This window comes from Andrographis paniculata, unplaced genomic scaffold, assembly GCF_009805555.1.
Source record: "Andrographis paniculata isolate CXL003 unplaced genomic scaffold, ASM980555v1 Contig60END, whole genome shotgun sequence".
NCBI lineage: Eukaryota > Viridiplantae > Streptophyta > Magnoliopsida > Lamiales > Acanthaceae > Andrographis > Andrographis paniculata.
Window position 1 is genome coordinate 48765 of NW_026137596.1, and position 25464 is coordinate 74228.

Genomic DNA, 25464 nt, shown 5'->3' on the forward strand with positions numbered 1-25464 from the left:
TTATGTAAACAAAGCCATTATTCTGTGTGTCCACCTGAATGGCTTACATGTGCCCGATTCAACCTCATCTCCAGTAAAATATGTAAGTAACAAAGATCAAAACTGATCCACAATATTTTTCTCTAGATTGGAGAGAGCCCATCGTGGGTCATTCATTATATATTGACTATACTTTACAACAATTATTTCACCTTACCAGTGCAATAATCTTCAGGTGCATCAGTGGAATATGTGAAGGAAAAACAGGTCAAAATCGTTGCATAGTACCAACTTACGCCCAAAGAAGCCCATCAGATCCAAACTCAGAGTTTGAAACAGGGCATTCACCAAATTGCTTTTCATCCATTGCCTCAGATTGCCCTGTGCAGCCCCTGTATGGTTCCAAAAGATCAGAAGATCTTTCACATGGAATACCATAGCTTTTGAGGATGCTGGTTGATGAAGCTAAAGCTGATTCCCTCTCCAGGACTACCAAAAAATTGTCTTCAAATTCAAACACTAAATATTTGTCCTTGCAAGCTGGTTGAAGGAATTAGCACTCATTACTAAATTGCAAGTCCAATACCATAGCGTAATGTAAACAAGATTGACTACAACTTACAATCAACCATATGAGCAAGATGGTGAATATTTCTAATCCACATCCCATTTAACTTCAACACCTGCAGTCATGTTCCTTTCAAATGGAGATCAAATAAATCATTTCAAAAATATATTTATATGGCATGCCTGTTCATTGCTCATGTCTTCGTATCCAATGTTTTCTTCATTTGCCAACACCTGTGTGCTACAAATTTTAGGGAGGCATTGTTCACAGTATAGCACTTTTAGGTCTCAACCAATTTATATAAGAGCAGTTTGTTAAGAATCTTTCTTCTAGAAGGCACATATCATCCCATACCTGTGATAGGATCACCATCTGGTCTCCTTTGAACCTTGCCATAGAGTATCGTGCTTTGGCCAACAATTTCAACTATAAAAGGGGAACATCAACCATGGAACTCAAGTAATATATGATAATAAAAATGTAATGAATGATAATCATGTGAATGTCAATAAAAGAAGGCAAAAAAACGGGGGAAAGAAAGCAGAAATCAAATTACCCCAATGCTATCTTCACACTCTTCCCTTTACACACATGGATTAGATCACGGTCAGGACTCGGGATTCAAATTTGTTAGTAAAACTGACTGGATAAAGTCACTTCAGAAATAATTACATACTCTATAAGAGGTTCTGAAAGAGGTGTAAACACCAAACCAGCAACTATTAGATATGATGGTTGACCACCTTCAATATGATATGGAACCTTCAGAAAAATATGGAAGTGGTGAATTGTAATTAATTATAATCTGAAGTTAACAGGAAATTCTATAATGAAGAACTTCAGTTACCAAATGAACTCTTGGATTCAAAACAACTTGAATTTTCCTGAATTGTCCTCCTCTAATGATGCCAACCTCAGCTATGTCGCCAGTAAATCTGAAGTTGAGAATCACTATTAGATAATGAGTTATCTGCTTCCTGAAAACCATTTCACTCACAAGCTTAACTAAAATTGGGCACTATGAACACTGTCAAGTAACAAGTAGTAAAACTCAGAAGACTGTATAATAGATGGGAAACTAAGTATGCCAACATAAATATGTGGATGGGGAAGTAACAGGTATTCTTTTGAGTGACAGTGAAATCATCAACTGTGAACATCAAAAGTAGACCATGACATGAAAATTAGTGCAGACTAAGAATGACCAATAATATAAACTATTCGAAATGCATTTCAAACAAATTTCATGGGAATTTCAGTCTTCTTGTCAATGCAATTATTACTTTTGACTTATGAGATAGCGAAATGCGATTCGCTCAGATGTTCGGAAAGGTACTGTCCCTTCTGAGCCAACATGAACATTCTCAAAGCTAACAATGACATCACCCTGCAAAGCAATTAGAACACAAGATTCCATTAGCTGTCAGCTGTGCAATTATCTTTATACAAGAAGTTAAAACAAAAATCAAGGGATTTTGCTATGCGTGAAACTTTCCAGAGAATTACACAAAGATGGAAACAACCTGACACAGTTTTCATTGATTTGTCACTCACTATAGCATATGACATATGTGATTCCCATAAAAAAAAAGTTAAAACATACATATTATTCCCAATAAAACACTTATAGAACTACAGTTGTATCAGACTTCCACCGTACAAGAGATGTTATCAGAAAAAAGGAATGACAAAGAGTGTAACAATCCAGCCCAACAGGAAAAGTTTGCAATATGTATTTATGGTGCGTGGCATATATATATATATATATATTGTTTAATAGTGCAAAGTTCCACATGTAAAATACTTTATAATGATGGAACTATATGACAGTATATATATATATATATATATAATGATAACTTTTGAGGTATAAATATTAATATATCTCATTGATGGTGGTGTGTTTGCATATGAAAAGACAATATTTGAATTATACATGAAATGGATAGAACAAACTTCATAATATTAGATTCGTGGTGTGCATACTGCATACCTTGATTACTTGTGCATACATGTGAGACATACATTTTGGTTAACTATGTACATAATTTGCTAACTTATGTGCATTCCATGAAGGTTTGAATGTAATTGAACACTTACGGCTAATTGGTTTGCAGGCTGAAATTGGAACTAGAAAAATAAAGCCCTAACAATTTGTTCAGGGATAAGACAACTAGTAGATCTTGATTTATAATTAAATTTGAGATCATTACTTAAGTGTTGTTATTAGAATTTATGCTTATATTAAAGTTGATAAGATGGACTTAAGCGAATTAGTATGTTTTTGCAAGAAATTTTCCTATTATATGCTGAATTGCAGGAGGTTAGTTATTTAAGCTGACAGCAGCAAGTTCTGAGTAAGATGCTAGTGAATTCTGGCTAAATTAGTAATTTGCTACGACCAGAGAATTCCAGAAGGCTGCCAGAGAGGTTTAATTGTAATGCCAACCTAAGAGAGATTTATAGTTGCTTGGCGAAGCAAAGTGTGACATCTATGCAAAGCAGAAATTCCGTAGTCCTGCAAGTTTCAAAGTTGCTGGAGGAAGAATTCCAACAAAAGTAAGTTCATTTAGTCAGCAAAGTTTCTATCAGCAAAAAGTGAGATTCAGAGTGCTGGAGTTAAATTCAAAGCTGTTGAAACCAAATTGCCTACCCAGAGGACAACTCCAGCTAGACCAGTGAAATGTCCATCCGCTCAATGAAAGACAAATCTAAGCAGAATAACTGCAAAATCTAGGAGCTATCAACAACCTCTAATTTTAGATGTGATTATAAAAAGTTTATTCTGAGAGGTTTAGTCTTAGCACAAGTAAAGGTTTTATTTCATCCACAATTCCCAACCCTTCTAAGCACATGACCCTCAAATGTAGCTCTATTGAACATTTCTAGGATTAATTGACGCCACAAACCTCAACACCATGGCTTCGGATTGACTATAGCCAAGGGTTCCGGCTTTTGTTATGCAACAAATGATTTGGGACTAATATAATTATACTTCTCTATATGTATACTAACACAAGTTCATCATTAAAACAGTGAGTTGAAGTACATGGTATTATATTTCCCGAGGGCAAATTTTAGCTTAGAGTCCCTTTGGCTCAAGCGTCAATTAGTAAACCTTAGGTTTGCAGTCACCATTGTTGTCCCCAAAGTTCACCGTTCACTGCCACCACAACCATGCTCTACTGTCAGACATCTATGACTTTCCAGTGTCATCCACATGTATGACCCACATGCTCCATAGCAACCAAGTGAATGTTCTTTTTATGTGCCAGCATGTGAGCAGTTTTCAAGTGAATTTGGCAGAGGGAATGCTTCTCGCATTTATGATGATTGTAAGAATCTATAGTAAATTGGACACTAAACATGTAACTTACAACTAAAATAGTCTCAGGTTGTGATTCCTCTGAAAGGAGAAGTACTTATTCCATAAATAAATTTGCCCAATTTTTTAAGTACTGAGAAGCTTTGTAGTCTTCATATCAATCTACTTTGGCCAGTGCTAAGGTAACCATATACACACCTTCCTTCTATGTCAACGACCAATTTTTTGTGCAATTTATTTATTCCAGGTTTGATTTTATCTTTTACTTCTCTATGATCATAAACCCTATAAATAACTATTCTTTTATTAGATTCAATGAAAGGTTTGATTAGTATTTTGAACATTTCCACTGCATTAAACAAGAAAAATGAATAAGGAATGCATACGGGGTAACGGCACACAAAAAATATATGTTTTCACCATGCACAATGAAATTGGAATCCTAAAGAAAACCAAAGTGAAGAGTGGTTCAAAGAAAGTAAATATTTAAGCTGGAACCAAGTTGGAAGATTAGAAAATGTTGAAATCAGACCTAAATTTATGAAATCAGAGGGAACACTTTTAAACATTTGAATTTAGAGATACCTCTTTCAATATATTACTAGCGTTAGAAGTTGGCTCAACTTTCCTCACAAGTACACCCTGCAAAGATAGAGTCAATGACTATATTGATGTCAAAGATGAAAGAGATTCAAACAGATGAATAAGTGAAACTTGTCAGATTTGATAACTATTGACGGACTTGGCACTGAAAACAATTTCGTTCGACCAAGACTTCAGTAAACAAAATGAAATATATGCTGGCGCAAGAAATCTATAATGACTATAAATGATTGGTTAGTTACCTAAATTTATAAAATTACAAATCTTTTTGGAGTTAAAGCAAGTTCAATTTTTACACTCACATTAGAAAAGTTTGTTTTGAATCTTTAGTTGCCATAATAATATTGGATTATGGTGCATGCAGGTTCACATCAGATACCATAGGTAGATTGACAAATACATTCTCTGTTCTATATAAGCTTAATTCTGTAGTTTAACAAAACTTAGTTCAGTCTGTGAACTTTGATGAGAATTTTTCTACGGATTATATCTTTCATCTTTTTTTGTAACTATAATTTTAAACCTTAGATATTTTTCTTTATGCAACTGCCATATTTCCTTCAGGAAGACTCAATTTCATGATAATACTAAAATTTGGAAGGCGTATTAGGAGTGTGTTTGGTAAAGAACTTATTGAACAACTTTTAGCTTATTAAATAACTTTTAATTGTTTGACCGGTTAAAAAGTTAATTAGACTATTTGGTAAATTAGTTTTTTCAAATAGATTATTGGAGTGAAAAAGCTAATTTTAGAATATCTAATAGATGCACAGTTTCATATTAGCATTTCATCATAAATTTTTTTCACTATTTTGCCTTTTTTTTTTTGCTACATTACATTAGTAATTATTTTAATATATCTATTTTTACTTAAATTATAATTTTACTAATTTCAAACAATTGAAATTATTGATTCTCTTATATAGAATGATTTTATTTTTTAATGTATACATTTATTAAATTTTAGGCAAAGAAATATATAAATAGTATTAATCTATATATACTTATATCACAAAGATTTTATATGGGCTTCTAAAATGTCTTTTAGGCCATGACCAATGCCCCAGTTGGTCCTATACATGTGACCCGCTATCAGGAACAGAATTGCAATAGTTAAATGATGGTGTGCAATATCTGTCAACCATAAACCCCCAGTTACTGGATCTAATCCTCCACGAAAAGTAAGAAATTCTGCATACCTTGACCAATTCAAGGTGAAAAATGGGGTTGCTCCCTCGGCAAAACTCGGATAAAGTTGAGCCAAAAGATCGCGATTCAAGATAAATTCATGAGGAAGCGGTATTTCTTTAGGATCCACTCCAGCGTTTAGAAATTGGTTAATTGGTAAAGATACATGTACTTGATGTTAAAATAAATAAAATATAATATATATTAAAATACTATTTAAACCAAAACTCAAATCAAACACTCAATTTCAAACCAAAATCAAACAAAATGTCCTTAAGTGTCATTTTATATATAAAAAGCTAATATCAAACAATTATGTTAGTGGTTAGTTACTTCTATTAGCTGGTTTGACTAGCGGATTGTATTAGTTGTTTGAATTAATTAAAAACTAATAATTAATAGCTAAATGTCAAACACACGTGTCTTTTTGCATGATTACATAATAATAAGATTGATCCGAATGTAACATGTGCTCCACCGACCACTATTTTTGGGACATTTTATCTAGTCCATTTGAAATAGAAAGAGACCTCATTAGATGGCACATTTAAGAAGGTCCGCAGAGCTGGGTTCTCCAATTTCTGTAACAGAACTCCAAGACAAGGAAAACCTGAGAGTTTAGAGAAAGATCTTCAGACCACACTTCCATGAAGAGGGACAAGAATATCCTAAAGGTTTAGACAATGCTCGCAATAATGACATAATGGCTACAGACACACACACACAGAAAATCAGGTAAAGAAGTTAACATAGAATTTTATTCAATATGGTTGCCACAACCATTTCTCATGGGAAAACTGCTAATTGGTTATCTAACTCTGCTGCCATCATTATTCCTAAGCAAGAACATGTATGGCAACTCTAGAATAGCGGAATTAATTTTCCAAGAATCCATTCAGCAATAGGTTATCAGTCAGACAAGGAACCTGGTGTTTTATTGACAATAATTGCTTCTCAAGGTCAAGGCCTCACCAGTGTACTTCCCATTTCTTCCATAGTCTTCAAGGAAATGAGACACAACAGTTGTTGGAATCACATAGCCAATATTCTCAACCTCATCAGATCTGTATACCTAAAGAAAAGGTCCTTCTAAGAATATTGTATTTGGGTTGAAACTGATGAGGGTGACCAATCAAGACCAGATGTTATTTTGCTACCAGGGCAAAAAAAAATTATAGAAAATAGGAAAAGATTTTGGAACACATAGTGACTATAGAAACATTATTGTAGAAGATTCTTTTAGCAATCCATATTGAATACTTTTTTAACTTTTAAAGACTTTTAAAAATCTGGACCACAGGATTTTCAAATATGTTTAAAAGTCCGTATTGAATACTCTCATGTTTTGAGAATCTAAAGAAATCCTATAAAATCCCAAACCAATACACCCCCCTTAATCAGTATTATAAAAGTTTACCTGAAATGCCACTCCAATGCACTCTCCTTGGTCATTGAATGCAGGCCCCCCGCTATTTCCTAAAATATGAATGAGGACACAATAACCAGGTGCACTAAGACAGAGAGGGGAAAAACAAAAACAAAAACTGTAGAAGCATTCAAATATGCTATATATGCAATAAATTTTCGAGAGTTAATCTTCCTCACAATAAATAAAAGAATATGGCACATAAGATCACAAAACACTTCTAACTGGAAAATAAATTCATAGCTCTACCCACCAGGATTTATAGCAGCATCAATTTGAATACCAAGAAGCTCAGAAGATCCATGAGCATATGATGTCACCTGAAATATGTTAAAATGTTGACCTTTATAGCATTTGTGAGAGTTGATGCAAACACCCAAAAGGCTTCTGTGATATAGAGAAAGAAAATTTCTTATATTAACACAAGTGAGGTTACACACACACACATATATATTATATATATATGTAGGTACAATTAGGAGTCTATCAAATCTATCCAAATCAATAAACTCTAACAAATAAACTCAACTCTATCTAAACTATATATGTTAATTATATAGTCAACACAACCCGTCAAGCTGGAGTATATGTATCTCAATTTAAATAGTTGCTGGTGTTCGCTGTATCTTATGTATAAACAACAGTTTTCTAGTGTTTTATGCATCAACAGATTGATCAGGTGTCATCCATTTATTTGCTAACAGAAAGAAAAGTTAGAGAACAAATTAAACAGATCACTAGCCTAATATGTCACCAAAGATCAGAATAGCACATTACTAAATAAACTTGTAGCGTATCAAATGTTTTATCATATTTGAATAGAGAACAAGATATAGCGAACAGACCTCAATTCTTGAAACCACACCCTTGGACACTGATATGGTTTCTCCTCCAAGTGGATACCCCACTACAGTCACTGGATCCTGTTAATTTGATGTTAAAGAGGGCACAGATATGAAAGGGTGGAAATTCATCTACACATTCCTTACAATTTCCAAAGGATAAACAGAAGTGAATGTGATATATTATTACATATGCGTACAACCAAGCAACAGAAGTGAATGTGATATATTATTACATATGCGTACAACCAAGCAACAACGGAGATATTGCCAAGCTCCAACGCATATAAAAGGGAAATAGCAAGCAAAACAAATATATCAAATATAATAAAGAGATTGTAGTTGGCCATCACGATTAAGTTCATCATTCAGAATCTACTTATGAATATATCTCTCAAAATTAGATCAAACAATATTGTTAATGGAATGGATTCACATTGCATTGAATGAATTGTTGCACATCCAATTGTCAGTTTTTGAGGACAAAACCCTAGAAGAAATTAGGGTAGTGTTCTTTTGTGGATTTTACGACAGATTTTTATTATTCGGATTTTTTTTTCCTCAAAAAATATCAAATCAAATAATTACGTTTTTTTTTTTTATATTATACTACAAATCTATTTTACATTTTAAAATATCACATCAACTTCTATTTATATCAAATCAAACAATTATTCAAATTCAACTTTTTACTAATAAAAAATTCAAACCCAAAATCCCAAACCCACAAACAAACACACCCTAGAAAATTATCACTTACTTCACACCAGGATTTATAGAAGTCTATCAAATCCCACGAACTATAGTAGTCCAATCATACAAACAATTTTCCCTTACAGACATAGATAATTAAAACATGACAGCTACAATATTTCAAGCAAAAAAACAAGAAACTAATTCCATTAATTTTGCTTGTGCACAAACCATAATAAAAAAGCACAGAAAAAGGAGACTTGATGTTTGGGAAGAAAACTATAAAATTGTTTTGTATATGCAGGCAATGGCACAAATCTAAGGGCATTGAATATATAACAAAGAAAGATATATAATATGAACCTGCAAATTAGGCAGGTTTCCAAAGTGAAGGGGCTCTGCTCCTTCCCAAAATTCTTTGCTTTCAACAGAAAGCAAGGCGATGTCACATTCTACTCCTCTAGCTAGAACCTGTAATAAGATCACCGAATACGGGATAAGGTCTACTTCCAGATATTGGCATAAACTATCAACCCCAGCATCCAGATGCCTGAGGAAATGAGGTCCTATATTCACCTAATCAGTGTTTCATTGTTTCTAATTATATTTCCAGTTTTCTCGTTTGCAATAAAAAATAGACTGAGATGGCCTTCAGCATATTAAAGAAAAAAAATGAACGTAGATGGCAATGATAGGTATAATAACAGAGAATAGTTCATCTTTGGCACAAACTACCTTGGCAACATATTTTGTGTCGTCCCCTCTTCTCTTCACTTTGACCTACATATATGAAAATACAAGTTTGAATAATTGAATTATATCTACCTCAAGAGATAAAAGATATATTATGAATACCTTATCCACAAGCTAATACATAGCTACTACTTCAATGGATTAGGCAATAATGCCAATGATATATACTTTAGAGAAGTATATCGATGTACGACAAAAGAATATGCATAGCAACTCATTTCTTGCATTTGAAATACTATTACACATAAAATATTATTATATTTATCCCAATCCTCCCTTATTCAGTCTTGCATCCATAAGGAATAAGGATAGTAGAAATGCATATAAAACCAAAGTTGTAATTAAGATGGCTATATTTAAATTTATTAGGGCAACTCAACAGCAGAATGCTCCATTTCCTTCCAAATTTCAAGGTTTCCATGCACAGAACGGATAAACGAACAACCTAAATTTTTATGAAGGGACACGTTAGTAATTACCTGGGCATCATGTTCCACACAGTGTGCATTTGTCAAAAGTTTTCCCTCCCCAATCATAAACGCACTGCACAGAATAAACAAAAGGCAAGAAAATAAGAAAACATACGAAGCAGAACATAGTTGAGAATTATAATTCCATGCGAATTACCTAGTAACCTTGCTGCATTAACTTTCCACATGAAAATGAAGGACAATGTGATTTTAAGCATACCTTCCAGTACTTGTATACTGCCTCTGTTTCTGCCAAGGTAGCGAATAGTGTGGTGGGGTGTGAGTACAGTAAACCTAAAGAAAAGAAGAAATTTATTGAGAAGAGATGTACAATGGAAGGCATAAAACACAGATGTTGCAAAAATTATTACTGTAGGAGCTTTGTTAAATACTTGTTGAATTTTTTGTACATACCACAGATATCATATACATGAAAAAGGCCATTTTAAAAATTAGAAAATTAGTAGTAACACAATGTGCCAAAGTTGTGAAAATATGCAAACAGATACTATTATGTTGGATATCAAAAGAATTGTGTCTTCCCCATTTATAGGGCATAATTACAATAGCAGTATATTACGGACAACCAAATTTTAAGCATAGTATAATTTTAGGTAACAAAGGATTAAACTATAATCCTTAGATAAGCATTAAAAAAATGTGATATACGTTAGTTTAGAAGTCTCAAACAAAAAACATACTTATTTGACATTCCTTGAAACAGAAAACAAGTTGCAAAAGAAGATACAATCCATATTTGTGAAGTGGGGAGCAGACCATAAAGTTTACATTAAATGTAACTCTTATGAATGAAAATTATCTTCACCTTCACAACAGCATTGAGGAAAGTGGCATGTTGGAGGTTACCGGAGTCTACCTGGCAAACATAACCAATTATGTAAGGAATTGATCAAACTCAGCCAACGATGTAGCTACCACTCATACATGTATGAAAAAGGAACAAATGTATATCATGTAAAGGTAAGACCATGATAATAGGATGGTCATTTTCAATTAGATAAAGTAGAAAATGGCTTCACAAAGCAGTGAGATCAGGATATTAACAAGAATGGTGCCACAATGAAATTTCTCAGTCTATTAGCAGGGTTCTATTGTTACCTAAAGTATGTGTTAAAACGTATAAATGGACTTCTCACAAAGTCATGACATTATTTAGAGGATAAAAACAGAGAGTGGCTCCTTGAGTTCATCATCAAGAGTAGTAATGGCTGCCGGGTAATCAGACAATCATTCATTCCAACTAATCTTTCATACCATTGTCACACTAACATTTGCAGGAAAGACAACACATAACCAGATCTTACATTCTTTAGGTAATAAAGTTTTTCAAAGAAATTGAAGATTTCAGGCTTTGGTGGATATGAAGTTTTAATAGTCGACCAAAAGTAAAAAGATGAAATATAAAAACATGAAGATGCAACAAATGATTCTATAAAGATCATTGGGTAAGAACTTGTGTTCCCAACCTACTCACCTGTTGTTCTTGTGAGTCAATCACAAGTTCTTTATTCCCTTTTCTATTAACATCAAATGACTTGAATGCTGTAGGTTGTGATTGCCCTGTTTGATTCCGAGTACTTCTTTGAACTGTATTTGATGAAGGAGTTTGGTCTCTTGATCTTTGCGAGAACTTCTGTATAATAGGTTTATCAGGAATTCAGTATCAACATATATAAAGCAGTCACATGTGTGGAATAAGAATCTTTTTCACCAAATGTACTGTGACTTGGCTCTTTCTAAGAAATATTCCAACAAGGGTAGAAAGAAACTTCCAGCAATAACCAAGAATAGCATCTTGTGAGGAGAGGGAAAATAAAATTGACTTATTTTTTATGTTGATTGTAGTGGCTTCAATCCTTCAATTGAGCTCTGTTTTTGGCTTAGGAAGAATCTAGAAGATCATGCAGAGATCAGACAAAGTTTTGGAAGGTGAAGATTTTGTTGATCATGCTATGCATTGTCTCATCCCATCCCACCACTATGCGCACTTTTTTAAATTGAAAATTTTCTTCTTCCACCCAATTGTATGTGCTTAGATGTAGTTTTTACCAGCATCCTAGTATAAATGGTCATTGTTTGTCAAATTAGTGTAAAAATTAGCGTGAGAGAGGCTAGTAAGAATTTTAGGAGATTACTTGTAACGGGCACACAATTGAAATAAGTTAAAAAATTTGTGTATTGAATTTTTAGGCATTCATGGTAATAGAAATATTTTTCATTTGTGGTGGTGATTCCCACAGAACTCATGGGTTACTTTGTGTTAATTTTGTGGTCAGAATTTTCTGGGTGATTGGCTTCATTGAGAAGATATTGGCAGAGTTCGAACAAGTGATCCTGTGGTCACCAGCCACCCCTTATATTATTACGTATGAAATTTAGAATTAGGTTAAAAAGCTCAAGGTGAAAAGAAAAATGGGCCTAACAATTGAGATGATCGAACTGGTCGAGGGGCATTGCGGGGAACTCGGGTAAAGTAGATATATTTCCGAGGAAATAGCGGGTCGAAAGGTCCGCAGGTCGGAAGGACCGCTAGTCGGAAAGTCCATAGGTCGGAAGGACCGCCAGTCGGAAGGTCCATAGGTCGGAAGGACAGCCAGTCGGATGGTCTGTAAGTCGGGAGGTTTGCGGCTGGACCAACAAGTCGGATGGTCTATAAGTCGGGAGGTTTGCGGCAGGACCAAACAAGTCGGGTGGTCTGCAAGTCGGACCAATAAGGTGTAAGGACTGCAGTCGGTCCAAAAAGGACGGAAGGTTTGCGGTCGGACCAACATGGCGGAAGGGCTGCGTTCGGGTCAAAAAGGCGGAAGGGCTGCGGTCGGTCCAAAGAGTCGGATACTGTTAAGAGTGAGTGAGAATGATAATTCGGTCGGCCGAAGGCACGTGTCAGCAGGAGAAGAGTTAGCAGACGGTTGAAAAGAGGCGTTGTAATCGTTCGGGCGACGGTTTCCAGTACCGTCCCTGAAGAGTATTTAAGGATTAAAATTTGCAACTGGCAAATGATCTTCAATCAACTTCAACAAAAGCACAGTCAGATTCAGAGATTTTAAATTTTCAGCATTTTAATTTCCAGTTAATTTTCTTATGTACTGTACAGTGTTTAGAGATTCTTAATCTCAGGCACTAATTAATCAAATTTGAGGATATTTCCATATCTTTGAATTTTACTTTTTATTTGTTGAAAAAATACATCAACAAATTGGCGACCACAGTAGGAGAAAGGCAAAATTGCTGATCCTACATCAACAGAGAATTTCATACGACTGAGGTTTGGCCGAATCATCAGAAAAATCAGTATGGCAGGCTCACAACCTCAATCATCATCAGCACCAGTGGGAGAAAATGTTCCACCACCCGTCATGCCAAATCCAGGGGAGATTCCCCAACTACCTACCGATTGGTTGTCGTATGTTCAACAATTGAACAATCAGCATACTTCGGCGATGCAAAATATGTTGCGCGAGCAACAGAACATCATGTTGCGCGAGCAACAAAATCTGATGCAGAACATGTTATGGAGGGCCATCAAGGGTTACTCTTCAACCCACCCACCCACCCAGACGCCGCCAGGGGTGTCACCATCAAGAATGCAAGCAAATTTTGCAGTGCCATCATATGTGGACAACACACTTCCAAGCGCCACAACGTTCAACCAAATAGATAGGGGAAAGTCTCATCTGACTTTTCCAAATAATATTCCTTTGGGGCCAAGGGTTGAGAATGTGCAGCCGAACATTACAAGGGAGGAAGGGCCAGGGGACATGTGCAGGATCCTATTTTTATTCCTGTACAAAATCCCATTGATATTCCTGATCATTAACATCTTCGGTTGGATGATGAAATTGCTCACGTATTGAGGGTTCAGTTTGGTCTAAATCCTCAGATGGCCAACCGACCTGCTTATCAAAGACCTTTTCCAGAAAGGATTATTAACGAATATCCTCTCCCAAGGAATTATAGGCCACCAGATTTTCATGCTCTTTCTGGAGAAGATGGATCCTCTACTATAGAGCATGTGGGTCGTTTCACGGCACAGTTAGGGGAAATTGGTAACAATCCCTTTTACAAATTACAAATTGTCTCTAACTAGGACAACTTCTTTTCATGGTTTGTAAGTCTGCCACATGGGCATATACAAACTTGGGAAGGTTTAGAGATGACATTTCATGCCAGATTTTTCAATCCCTTGCCAACGGTTTTTTTGACTGATTTATTGGAAATAAAACAATATCCAGAAGAATCAGCTTCAAAGTATATTGAAAGAGGTCCGTCCATCAGGGTCGTTTCGTTTAAGCAGCCGAATGAGGCAGAGGAAGATCGGCTCATTGGGGTTGCCTCGTCAAAGCAGCCGACCAGCATACAAGGCACTGCTAATTACAATGAGGGAGGTCGGTCCATGCAAAAAAAAGGGTAAAGGCTTGTCTGATGAAAGAGTTGAGGGTTTCAGATGTCAGTATTGCGAAAAGAATAACATTAACCCATCTCTGGAGGAATTTCGTTTGGAATCTCTGACTGTTCAACCCGAAATTGAAGTCATAGACGAAATTCCAGAGAAGGTTTCAAGGTCTGTCAAATCTCGACTAGGGCCACGTATTCCCTGCCGAATGACAGAAATTAATTGGATTGAGGAAGAACCTTTGTGGGCAAGTCTGGTGGATGAGTTTAAAGAAGAGCCAGAATGAGCAAAGATTTCGGATCCTGATTTTCAATCAGAGGTCCCTCCAATAGTCTTCCCTCCTATTCCAGAAGGCATGGCGTCTCATTTGAAGCCTCTGGACATTAATGCTCATATTTGTGGGAAACCAATCACAAAAGTTTTCATAGATAATGGGGCCGTCTTCAATGTAATGCCATTAAAGACTCTCAAGAAGTTAGGAAAGGGAATTCACGATCTATCTCCTGTGGATTTTGAGTTGACTAGCTTTACAGGGCAGCCAACCAGACCAGAAGGCATGATGGTCGCCTCAATTGAAGTCGATCCTAAGAAGATGTCTTCTGTTTTCTACGTGGTGGACGCAGATACCACATATTCAATCCTGCTTGGACGAGATTGGATTCATGCATCTAAATGTGTGCTATCAACATTGCATCAACTATTAATGTTCTGAGAAGGCAATCAGGTCTTCAAAATGGAAGCAAATGACAATCCTTTTGGAGCATCAGAACAAGTTGAAGAATCAGTATTTTATTCTGGTCATGTACCTCCAATGTATTAGTTTTTTATGGCTAATGAGTATCCAAATAAGGGTTTTAAATTCATTAGCTAGAATTCAATGTTCTTTTTTGTACTATATGGCTCTTAAGTAAGCCAGACCTACTTTTTATAATATATTTTTATGGAGGGTGCAGATTTACAAGATTGTGGTTTACTCATTAATCAGTATTATTTAGACCAGCTTTTTTTTTTGAAAAAAGTAGAAAAAAATAAAAAGATATATGATGTTCATTTCCAAGAAGATGAACAATTTCGTTGGTCTGATCTATTAGAGAAAACAGAGCCAACTTTCTCAGGGCGAGATCCTTTACTGGATTTTAACTTAGGAACCGACCTGGTTCCAAAAATAATCAGGATAAGTGGTTATTTGTCTGAAAAGCAACAAAAATTGATGTTCGAGGTTATAAGAAACAATATTGATTGTTTAGCATGGGATTATTCATAAATGCCCGGTTTAGAGCGAAGTTTGATAGAACATCGATTGCCCATTAAAAAGGATTTCAAGCCTTGTAAGCAATCTCCAAGACGTATGAGTCCTGACTTGATGCCTCAGATCAAAAAAGAGATTCAGAAGCTTCTTAAAGTAGGTTTCATCCGACCTTGCCGTTATGCGGATTGGTTGGCCAATATCGTGCCAGTGGTTAAAAAGAATGGTAAGATCAGGATATGCATCGATTTTAGAGATCTTAATATGGCCACTCCTAAAGATAAGTATGTGATGCCTATGGCCGACATGTTAATTGACCCAGCAGCAGGGCACATAATTCTCAGTTTGATGGATGGTTATGCAGGATATAACCAAATCCTTTTGGCAAAGGAAGACATTCACAAGACAGCATTCATGAGCATTAGGTATTTATGAGTGGACAGTTATGCCTTTTGGTTTGAAGAATGCTGGGGCGACTTATATAGAGCCATGAACTCAATTTTTCATGATCTCATTGGTAAGTCTATGGAGGTATATATTGATGATGTTATCGTCAAATCTTCTAGTTTCAAGGAACATTTAAGGGATCTTAAGATGCTTTCAGTCGGATGAAGGAGTACAAATTAAAAATGAACCCGACTAAGTGTGTTTTCGGTATATCAGCCGGGAGTTTCTTGGGGTTTTTGGTTCATGAAAAGGGAATTGAGATCGATGCTAATAAAGCCAAGGCAATTCTTGCCAGCCGACCACCTCAGACGGTTAAGGAAATTCAAAGTCTGTTGGGGAAAGTAAATTATCTGCGGTTCATTTCCAATGCTGCTGGCAAGGTCAGACCAATCACTAAATTATTGAAGGCAGGAGGAAGCGCCTTTGAGTGGGGACCAGACCAATAGACAGCTTTAGAGGCTATAAAGCAAGCATTGGCTCAACCACCTGTGTTGATGCCTCCTAAGGAAGGTCGGCCCCTCAAACTTTATTTGGAAAATACCTATGAAGTGGTCAGTTGCTTATTGGCTCAAGATTGTGATGATGGAAAGGAAAGGGCAATTTATTTTTTGAGCAAGACTCTCACAGGACCAGAATTAAACTATACAATGCCAGAGAAGATGTGTTATTCATTGGTGTTTGCATGCACCAAACTTGAACATTATATGTTGCCCAGAAGAGTTGAGGTTATTTCAAAGATTGATCTTATCAAGTTAATTTTGCAAAGACCTACGGTGCAGGGCAGACTCATGAAGTGGGCCATTAAATTAGCGCCTTTCGATTTGTATCATTCCCCTTTGAGGGCGGTCAAAGGGAAAGCAGTAGCAGACTTTTTGGCAGACTTTGCAGGTCGTGAGGAGCAACCGACTGGGTGTATATCTTATATAAGCACCCGAAATTGGCTAATGTTTTTTGATGGTTCTACCTCAGGAAACAGATCGGGCGCAGGAGTTTTGTTAGAAGGGCCAGACGGCCAAATGGTTAATCTGTAGTTGCAATTAGAAGCTATGACCCATAATTCAGCAGAATATGAGGCTTTAATCTTGGGATTGGAGGCTTTGATAGCTAGAAAAGTTCAGTCGGTCATTATAAAAGGGGACTCTCAATTGGTGATTAACCAGGTAAACAAACAATATGTTTGCAATTATCCCCACCTACGCAGGTACAGGGATTTGGTAGGTCGGTTGTTATCAAAGATCTCCGAAGTGATAATTGAGTTCGTCCCTAGAAAGGAGAATCAATTTGCAGATGATTTAGCTCAAAAAGCTTGCAAGGGAATCCTAAAAGATATATGTGCAGAAGTCGACCCTGAGACAGAAACAAGAACCAACTGAAGGACAGAACTTGTCATGTTTTACAAGATCCAAGAGCAAATGTACCGATTGGAATTCGACTGAAAGCTCTGCGATTCCAATTGGTAGAAGGAGTGCTATATAAAAGAACATTCGAAGGATTGCTCTTGAAATGTTTGGGGCCCAAGCAAGCTTTGGAGGTGATGACAGAAGTGCACAGTGGAATATGTGGAGCTCATCGGGCAGGCCTGAATATGAGATGGGCTATTCATCGTTTAGGTTTTTTTTGGCCAAAGATTTTTTAAGACTGCATACAATTTGCCAAGGGTTGCCAAGAATGTCAGAGGCATGGGCAGTTAATTCATTTACCAGTCACAGAATTGCAAGCTATGGTAAAACCATGGCCCTTTAAATCTTGGGCTATGGATATCATTGGTAAGATCCATCCTCCCTCGTCCAAGAATCATTGTTTTATTCTGGTTGCAACAGATTATTTCACCAAATGGGTGGAAGCGGTCGCTTTGAAAAATGTGGATCAAAAGGAGGTGATAGATTTTGTGATGAATCAGATCGTATATAGGTATGGTATACTTCATTCAGTAACAACCGACCAAGGTTTGGTCTTTACTGGTGAAAAGTTTTTAAGCTTTTTGGCAGAGTTTGAAATTCGTCTGAATCATTCTTCGCCTTATTACCCCCAAGCCAATGGGCAAGCAAAAGCAGCTAACAAGATTATTATTGGAATTATCAAGAAAACGATTGAAAGGAACCCAAGGAAATGACATTTGTTGTTATCTCGAGCCTTATGGGCACATAGGAATAACAGAAGTTCTGCCACAGGGTTTTCACCATAACAACTCACCTTTGGACAAGATGTTGTGTTGCTAGCCGAAGTGCAGGTCTCATCTGGACGCACAAGCTTTACCAATGATTAATTTACTGAGGAATACCAACAACTGATACTGCAGCAATTGGAAAGTCTGGATGTCAACCGACTTCATGCAATTGATCAAATTGTAAAGCAGAATGAGATCAGGGCCAAGACTTATGGAAAGAAAATCTTTTACAGAACATTCAAGGAAGAAGATTTGGTCTGGAAGACTAATCTTCCAACATATAAGAAGATTGATCAATTAGGAAAGTGGTCCCCGAATTGGGAGGGACCATTCATAATTCAAAAGGAGATCGGAAATGGTGCCTTTATTATTATAAATCAAGAAGGTAAAAGGGTACACGACTGTATTAATGCTAGATATCTGAAGAGGTATTTTCCTGCCTTTTCAGATAACAAGAAAGCATGAAACAGTAAGTTTTTCAGAACCCATTTGCCAAGGGTTCGAACCTAACAAGGGTTCATTCATTATCAGATGTTGAATCATGCAGAGGATTACTTTCTCCTGAGTCAGAATAGTCATTCTAGTGATTAGGGATTAGTTCTGGCTCTTCATCAATAAGGTCCTCTAAGCTAGGTCGGTACTTCTCCCATTGGTCCTGCATCTTCTCAAGATCATAGTCGGTCCAAGCTTTCATGTCTGTCATGGCTTGGCGCTCACGATCAACAAGAGTGCGTAATCTTGAAAAGACTACGCGTTGATTGGAGAATGTGTGATCCCAGCCAAGGTCTGGGAGTATGGCTGTCACATGGTGTTCAATCAAATCCATGTGATGATCAATGTCGGGAAGGCGATTTTGTATATCCCGAAGAGTTTCATATCCTTCCAGCATGTTTTCCATCAGGCGAATAACGCGATGAATGGTTTTCCTTCCTCGTTGGGAAAATCTGAATTTGAAATCTAATTGCTTGAGGATGCATAGCAGGTCTTCGGCATGACCTCCAACTGGATGATTACCCACAAAAAAGGGTTGAATAACACCTTGCCAATTGTTTACAGGAACATGAGGACGGTGGGGTGGCATTTTAATATTTGTTAGTAGGTGTGTTCAAGGTCTGATTTATGGATGAACGTTGGTTTGTTGGTTTGCAAGGACTGCAAGTGTTTATAAAGGAGATGAATTGATTGGTTCCTCGGAGGGTTGGAAGTTTGGAAAATGATCCTTGAAAATAGGAGAAATTAATCATTTACTGAGTCAAAGTTTCTAAAGTTTTACAAGAAGGATCTTACAGCAGCTTTAATTTGGGACCACTTATCTTCCATCCTAGAAAGTCGTCGGCTGTTGGCAGCTGACTGGTACTGCTTGATGAGTTGGGATCGGGTTTGAATTTTTAGTTCTTGGTTCAGGTCGGCTTCGTTTTTCTTGTACCGATCAATCAGGTTTTGTTCGTCGGATATGTGGCCTTCTAGGACAGTTCTGTCTTGATGAAGCGCATTCAATTCTGCCTCTTTCTTTTGAATGGACTCATCTACTTGTTTTTTGGCATTTAGGAGTCCGTTTAATCTTCCAGCTGCTTCTTGAATGGTTTCTTTGGTTTTTGCCAAGGAAAGTTCCAGAGTTGTTTGGTCCGAGCTGGGCAGGGGTGTTTCGGCCGACAGGAGTCGGGCGAATAGGACGTCATTTCGGAGTTCAGCTAGTCTTTCCATCAACCGATGCATAATGGGGGTTGCTACCGACTCTGATGGAGTTTGAAATAACAGATCACCAATCGCTTAAAGGAGTTCGTCTAAGGAATTTGCCTCCAGGTCGGGGAAAGGTCGATTGACGGCTTGGGCAAATATAGTCTGGGTGTCTGTCAAGATTGGAATGGTAGACAAGGGACCTAGATCGAGGTTTCCTTGAATTGAATCTTGTGGTTAGATTCTTTTGAAATAAGATGTCAAGAATCAGTTGTGGGAATTTCACTTACTTCTTGGCAGATTGTGGTCATGGAAGGCACAAGGAGTGCCGTGGGTCGGAGGAAGAAGGTGATTGGTATTTCGATGGCCGACTCGTCGACTGCTTCGAAAGGTCGTTGGGGCTTCGATCTGGGTCCCTGCAATTTGAGGCATAAAGTATTCAATATGGTGTAAAGATATTGGTTTTTGAGGAAAAGGAGTCTGAAAGGGTTTACCAGATTTACGGAGGTCTCTGATTCAGAAGAATGAATTTCTGCTTGTTCCTGCAAGAGACCTCTTGCTGGGTCGGCCGCATCTGGGTCGGCCGCGTCTGGGTCGGCCGCTGCTGGTAAATCTGGCGCATCTTGGTCGGCTGCTGCATTTTGGTCGGTCGCTGCTTCCGGGTCGGCCGTATCTAGGACGCCTTCAGCAAGTAAGTCGGGTGCATCTGGAACCATTGCAATTGGTTCTTCGGGTGCGTTGTGGGTGGCCGCATTTGAGGTATCCCTATCAGTGGGAACGATTTCGTCGGAAGCAATTCTAGCAGAAGTGCCTCCAACAGAGGCGATTGCGGCAGAGGCAAGTGTTGCAATCGGTTCGTCATTAGGGGAGGATGAGTTTGAAGTCACGTACGGCATTCTGCCCATTTGGGAAGCAGTCGCCTCACTATCAGAGACGACCTGAGCTAAAGGCGGTACTTGCGAAGATTGTTTTTTGGTTGAAGTTTCTTCTTGATCGCTCGCCGCTTGGAAGGAAGGGGGTTGCATCCTAGTCGGGACAACTTTCCGATTGGCCATCAGAGAGGCAAGCGTAGGTTCGATTGATGTCGAAGTCAGGGGGATGGTCACCATGGCTAAAGTTGGGCCTGACATCAAATAATAATCAGTTAGAAGCTGAAGAAAAAATTAGTTTAAATCAGGGCTTTTGGGAAATATCTAAGCGGGGTCGGGATGGTTTTGTCGCCCGGCCTAATGAAAGGTCTATCAAGGTCTGCTGATTTCCTCCAGATGACGGGGCTGTCTGGGTTTGAGGTGTTTTTCTTTTTCTCTTCGGGGCGCTTGACCCAGTGCCTAGGGTGATTGTTTTTCTTCGGGTGTTAGTCGATGGTGCCATCCCTAGCACCAAAGCAGGTCGGAGCAAAAGAGTGCTCAGCAAATGTTCTTTGTCAGAAGCAATCAAAGCCCACACGACCGACCACCATTCGCAAAAGGACTCAACAGAATTAGGAGAAGAACGGAAGGGAATGTAAGAATTAGAAGTTATATAACTGGCAAGTTGAGATACATAAGGGGCGATCAATTCAGGAATGACTCTTCCATCCGGACTTTGAATTATTAAATGCGGATGGGCAATGGGACCAGGCAAGCCTTGTTGGCATCCGAATTGGCGTGCCAAAAACTGAGGTTGATAGTTGAAGATATAAAACGCTTTGTGGCCTTTCTTATCGATTTTCTTGCTGACAAATAAGGACTTGAGCTTAAAGCAGCATTCCAGAAGAAGGAGTAAGTGGGATGAGAAGTGGGTCTGGTTCGGACAAAGGTGAAGGTACAGGGAATGGCCAAAACAGGCCGGATGCATAACCAATATACCTTCTATGTATGTAGAAATGGGTGTTATTACGATTATCGGCAAGAATGGCAGTTATGATAGGGTCGGACGCTTGGAGGTTGCTGCGACATAAGCAAAGTCGGTTGAGGGCTATTCCTAGCGACTTCTCAGATGTGGGGGCAACGGAAGGATGACCGAGTTGGAAAGCGTCGGGAAAATAGAGACGAAACCATAGTTTCAGGAACCAAAAAGGACCCGACGCAGCGGTGTCTAATTTTTTACCGTCCTTATTTGTAAGGCGGGTGCTAACCCTGGATAACCCTTCAAAAAGATTGGCAAGGAAAAGAGTACCCAGAGAAAAGAAACGGCCAGAGGCTATATGTATGGCCAAATCAAGATGAGTAGGAAGAACACACTTCGAAGGAGAAATGATGACATACTTACAGAGCCAAAAGAGCAGGAAGGCAGTATGCTCGCGGTCGGTAACAGGGGTACCGTCTGCTCCTTGTTGATCATTTAAAAAATTGGTCCAACCCCATTCCTTAATGCTAGCCAGGGACCAACCTGGTCTGCTCTGGGCTCTTGTCCATCTAGGGTACCCATTATAGGGTCTTCCCTTACGATTGGCAGATGAGCGATCATGGCCACATCCATGAGGGTGGGGCCGATGGGGGCTGTTGGAAAAAGGAAGGCGCAAGTCTCAGGGTGCCAAAACGCCGCCATTGCTAGAAGAACTTTCTTATGTAAATGACATGGGATAGTAGACAGACGTATGGCTTGATCGATCTGTTGATGTTTCCATTGATTCTGGAAATGCTCTGCTACTCTTTGGTATCAAGTGCGGTATGGATCCTTGGGGTCCATCAAATGAGTTTTGATGTTGTCATGGAGGCGGACCGCATTATAGTTAAGATCGTTGACAGCTAGTAGGTTTCGGGCTTCCAAGACTTCTCTCATGCGGTTGGAGTCTTCAGAAGTAATGCAATATGGACGAATAGTTGGAGTGAGCATTTTCGTCGACACAAGAGTGGTTTCAGGGATTGATCCGTCGAAGGGGAGAGCAGGGATGTATTGATTCGCCATGGTTTGGAATCGCAGAGATTGCAATTAACAGGAGTAGTTTTGAAGAAATGGGGAGTTTTGTGACACAATGTGTTGCAAAAAACTTATTGCAGTTGCAGAGGCAATTCCTCAGTGGGATTGTGGTTTATGAACTTCCAAACGGCGATTGAGAAATAACGTTTGAAAGTACAATGGCGGCGGGCAAGTTGTTACGTATGAAATTTAAAATTAGGTTAAAAAGCCCATGGTGAAAAGAAAAATGGGCCAAACAATTGAGATGATCGAACTGGTCGAGGGGCATTGCGGGGAACTCGGGTAAAGTAGATGTATTTCCGAGGAAATAGCGGGTCGGAAGGTCCGCAAGTCGGAAGGTCCGCAGGTCGGGAGGTCCGCAGATCGAAAGGTCCACAGGTCGGGAGGTCCGCAGATCGGAAGGTCCGCAAGTCGGAAGATCCGCAGGTCGGAAGGACCGCTAGTCGGAAGGTCCATAAGTCGGATGGTCTGTAAATCGGGAGGTTTGCGGCTGGACCAAACAAGTCGGGTGGTCTGCAAGTCGGGCCAATAAGGTGTAAGGACTGCAGTCGGTCCAAAAAGGACGGAAGGTTTGCGGTCGGACCAACATGGCGGAAGGGCTGCGTTCGGGTCAAAAAGGCGGAAGGGCTGCGGTCGGTCCAAAGAGTCGGATATTATTAAGAGTGATTGAGAATGATAATTCGGTCGGCTGATGGCACGTGCCAGCAGGAGAAGGGTTAGCAGACGGTTGAAAAGAGGCATTGTAACCGTTCGGGCGACCGTCGCAGACTGAAGACGGTTGAAAAGAGGCGTTAGCAGACGGTTTCCAGCAGGAAAAGGGTTAGCAGACTGAAGAGTATTTAAGGATTAAAATTTGCAACTGGCAAAGGATCTTCAATCAACTTCAACAAAAGCAAAGTCAGATTCGGAGATTACCACTTTAAATTTCCAGTATTTTAATTTCCAGTTAATTTTTTTTAGATACCGTACCGTGTTTAGAGATTCCTAATCTCAGGCACTAATTAATCAAATTTGAGAATATTTCCATATCTTTGAATTTTACTTTTTATTTGTTGAAAAAATACATCAACAATTACATTTGTGTATCTCTATTGCCACTATGTTTGGTTGTCGGTCAAACATTAACGTTTTTCTTCTTGGTGATCTCCAAGCACAAATTTATATTGAGCAACCATCTGACATTTTGTTGCTTTAGAGAATGTAATAGAACCAAAGAGTTGATATAGATTCATCTGAAAGCAACCATACTCTTTGATATAGAACCAAAGAGTATGGAACTCATGTTTAGGGAGGTAGCTAGTGTTGAGAAGCTCACGCATTGTTTGGATTTGTTAAATATTAGTGTTATTTTGCGGTCTTTACTTTTAACGGGAATAGGGTTGATATATACTGACAGTAACCACACAACGAAGTATATATTGGATAAAAGTTAAAACAGCCCTAATGAGAACATAGGTGGCAGAACCATACATCAGATCTGGTGTCTAGATTTATTGTCAACAACAAATACAAGCAAAATTGTTGGTGACAATGATGAAAAGCATTAAGCATTCATCAACAAATACATCCAAACTTGGCTGCAGCAATCATGAATACTAAAAATGAAGAAGAAAACTTGGCCGCAGCAGCAATCTTGAATACCAAAAACGGGGAAGCCTAAGTATGAAGGCAGCAATGCCGGCCAAATGGGCAGGACAGAAGCAGAAACAAATAAAATACTAATAATAATAAGAAATACCTCAGCAGCTTTTGAAGGCTCCATCCAGCGACTGGGAATCCGAAGTCCTTGAAAAGAACCATGTGGTCGTTCATCGCCGCCGCCATTGGGAGAAGTGGAAAAATAAAAGCTTTTGCTGGAGAATGGGACGCCAACTTTCGGTTGGGGGCATGATCGAAAATCAGTCCTATCAAATTTAGGGGCAGCAGTTGGATTTAGTATGGGCGGTGAACTAAAATTGAATATGAGCGTTTTCATCCCGAGTAGATTAGAGTGGAGGAGGATTCAGATTCAGATTCAGATTCAGATTCAGTGACTCGAACTGCTGGAGAGAGTGGAAGTTGATGTCTGAGTTCTGCTGACGACGAGCAGAATGAGCATTTGAGTCACCGTCAGAACGAGGGCGGTGATCGACGGCCGGACTGATTGGTTCTGCTTTCTCCTGCAGTCTATCCCGTATCATCTTCTTTTCTATCCATCTTTCGATACGGAATAAATTATCCACATTTTACTATTTTGACCATCTCGACACAAACTATACTATTTTGACTTTCTATCTTTAGAAAAAAATATAGAGTAAGTATTTCTTGCAAAACTATCATATAAAATTAATATTATACTGTATCAAAATACAATTCAAATTCAATTTTTTTTTAAAAAAAAAAATTATATTTACATTTGAACTTTACTTTTTTTTTTTATAGTATAAAAATCGACTGGACAAATCTGAAGTTTGAATTCTACCGTCATAAATAGATCATCCTTATATCATCACATTATCTCTTATTACTTGAGTCTTACTTTTTTATTTATTATTTTAAAAAATAATAATAAATAATATTAATAAAAATAAAAAAATAATTAATTATGATACCATTATATACAAATTTAATTACTTTTGATTTTATCATTAAAAAATCTAATAAAATGTGAATGATGACTATGAATAGTCACCAAATAATACAGTAGTATTCTAAAGCAGCACAAATAAAAGTTTAATTTAGCTTTTTTTCAATAAATGATTGATTGAATTGATTCATATCAAAAG

General features: G+C 38.0%; 2 protein-coding genes across 7 annotated transcripts; both read right to left on the reverse strand.

Moving 5' to 3' along the window:
* LOC127259475 (protease Do-like 2, chloroplastic) lies at window positions 1-24901 on the reverse strand. Of its 6 annotated transcripts, none has more exons than XM_051286835.1 (21): window positions 24438-24901; window positions 11343-11498; window positions 10674-10724; window positions 10068-10141; window positions 9857-9920; window positions 9360-9404; window positions 8988-9095; window positions 7935-8012; window positions 7343-7409; window positions 7081-7139; window positions 6636-6735; window positions 6194-6273; window positions 4458-4514; window positions 1831-1934; window positions 1395-1482; window positions 1224-1309; window positions 1104-1128; window positions 902-973; window positions 730-780; window positions 602-662; window positions 1-519 (listed from the first exon to the last, which is right to left on the reverse strand). In XM_051286835.1, the coding sequence occupies exons 1-21, from the start codon at window positions 24672-24674 to the stop codon at window positions 272-274; spliced, it is 1911 nt and encodes a 636-aa protein (XP_051142792.1). In that variant the 5' UTR covers window positions 24675-24901; the 3' UTR covers window positions 1-271. The 6 variants fall into 6 exon arrangements, 5 of the variants coding, with proteins under 5 accessions (XP_051142792.1, XP_051142791.1, XP_051142793.1 ...); XM_051286834.1 differs by having other exon boundaries at window positions 11343-11501; window positions 24438-24900; XR_007840505.1 differs by having other exon boundaries at window positions 432-519; window positions 730-787; window positions 11343-11501.
* On the reverse strand, window positions 18415-24425 carry LOC127259476 (uncharacterized). The gene is made up of 2 exons (XM_051286840.1): window positions 20293-24425; window positions 18415-20214 (listed from the first exon to the last, which is right to left on the reverse strand). The coding sequence occupies exons 1-2, from the start codon at window positions 20926-20928 to the stop codon at window positions 20059-20061; spliced, it is 792 nt and encodes a 263-aa protein (XP_051142797.1). The 5' UTR covers window positions 20929-24425; the 3' UTR covers window positions 18415-20058.
* Window positions 24902-25464: the final 563 nt, after the last annotated feature.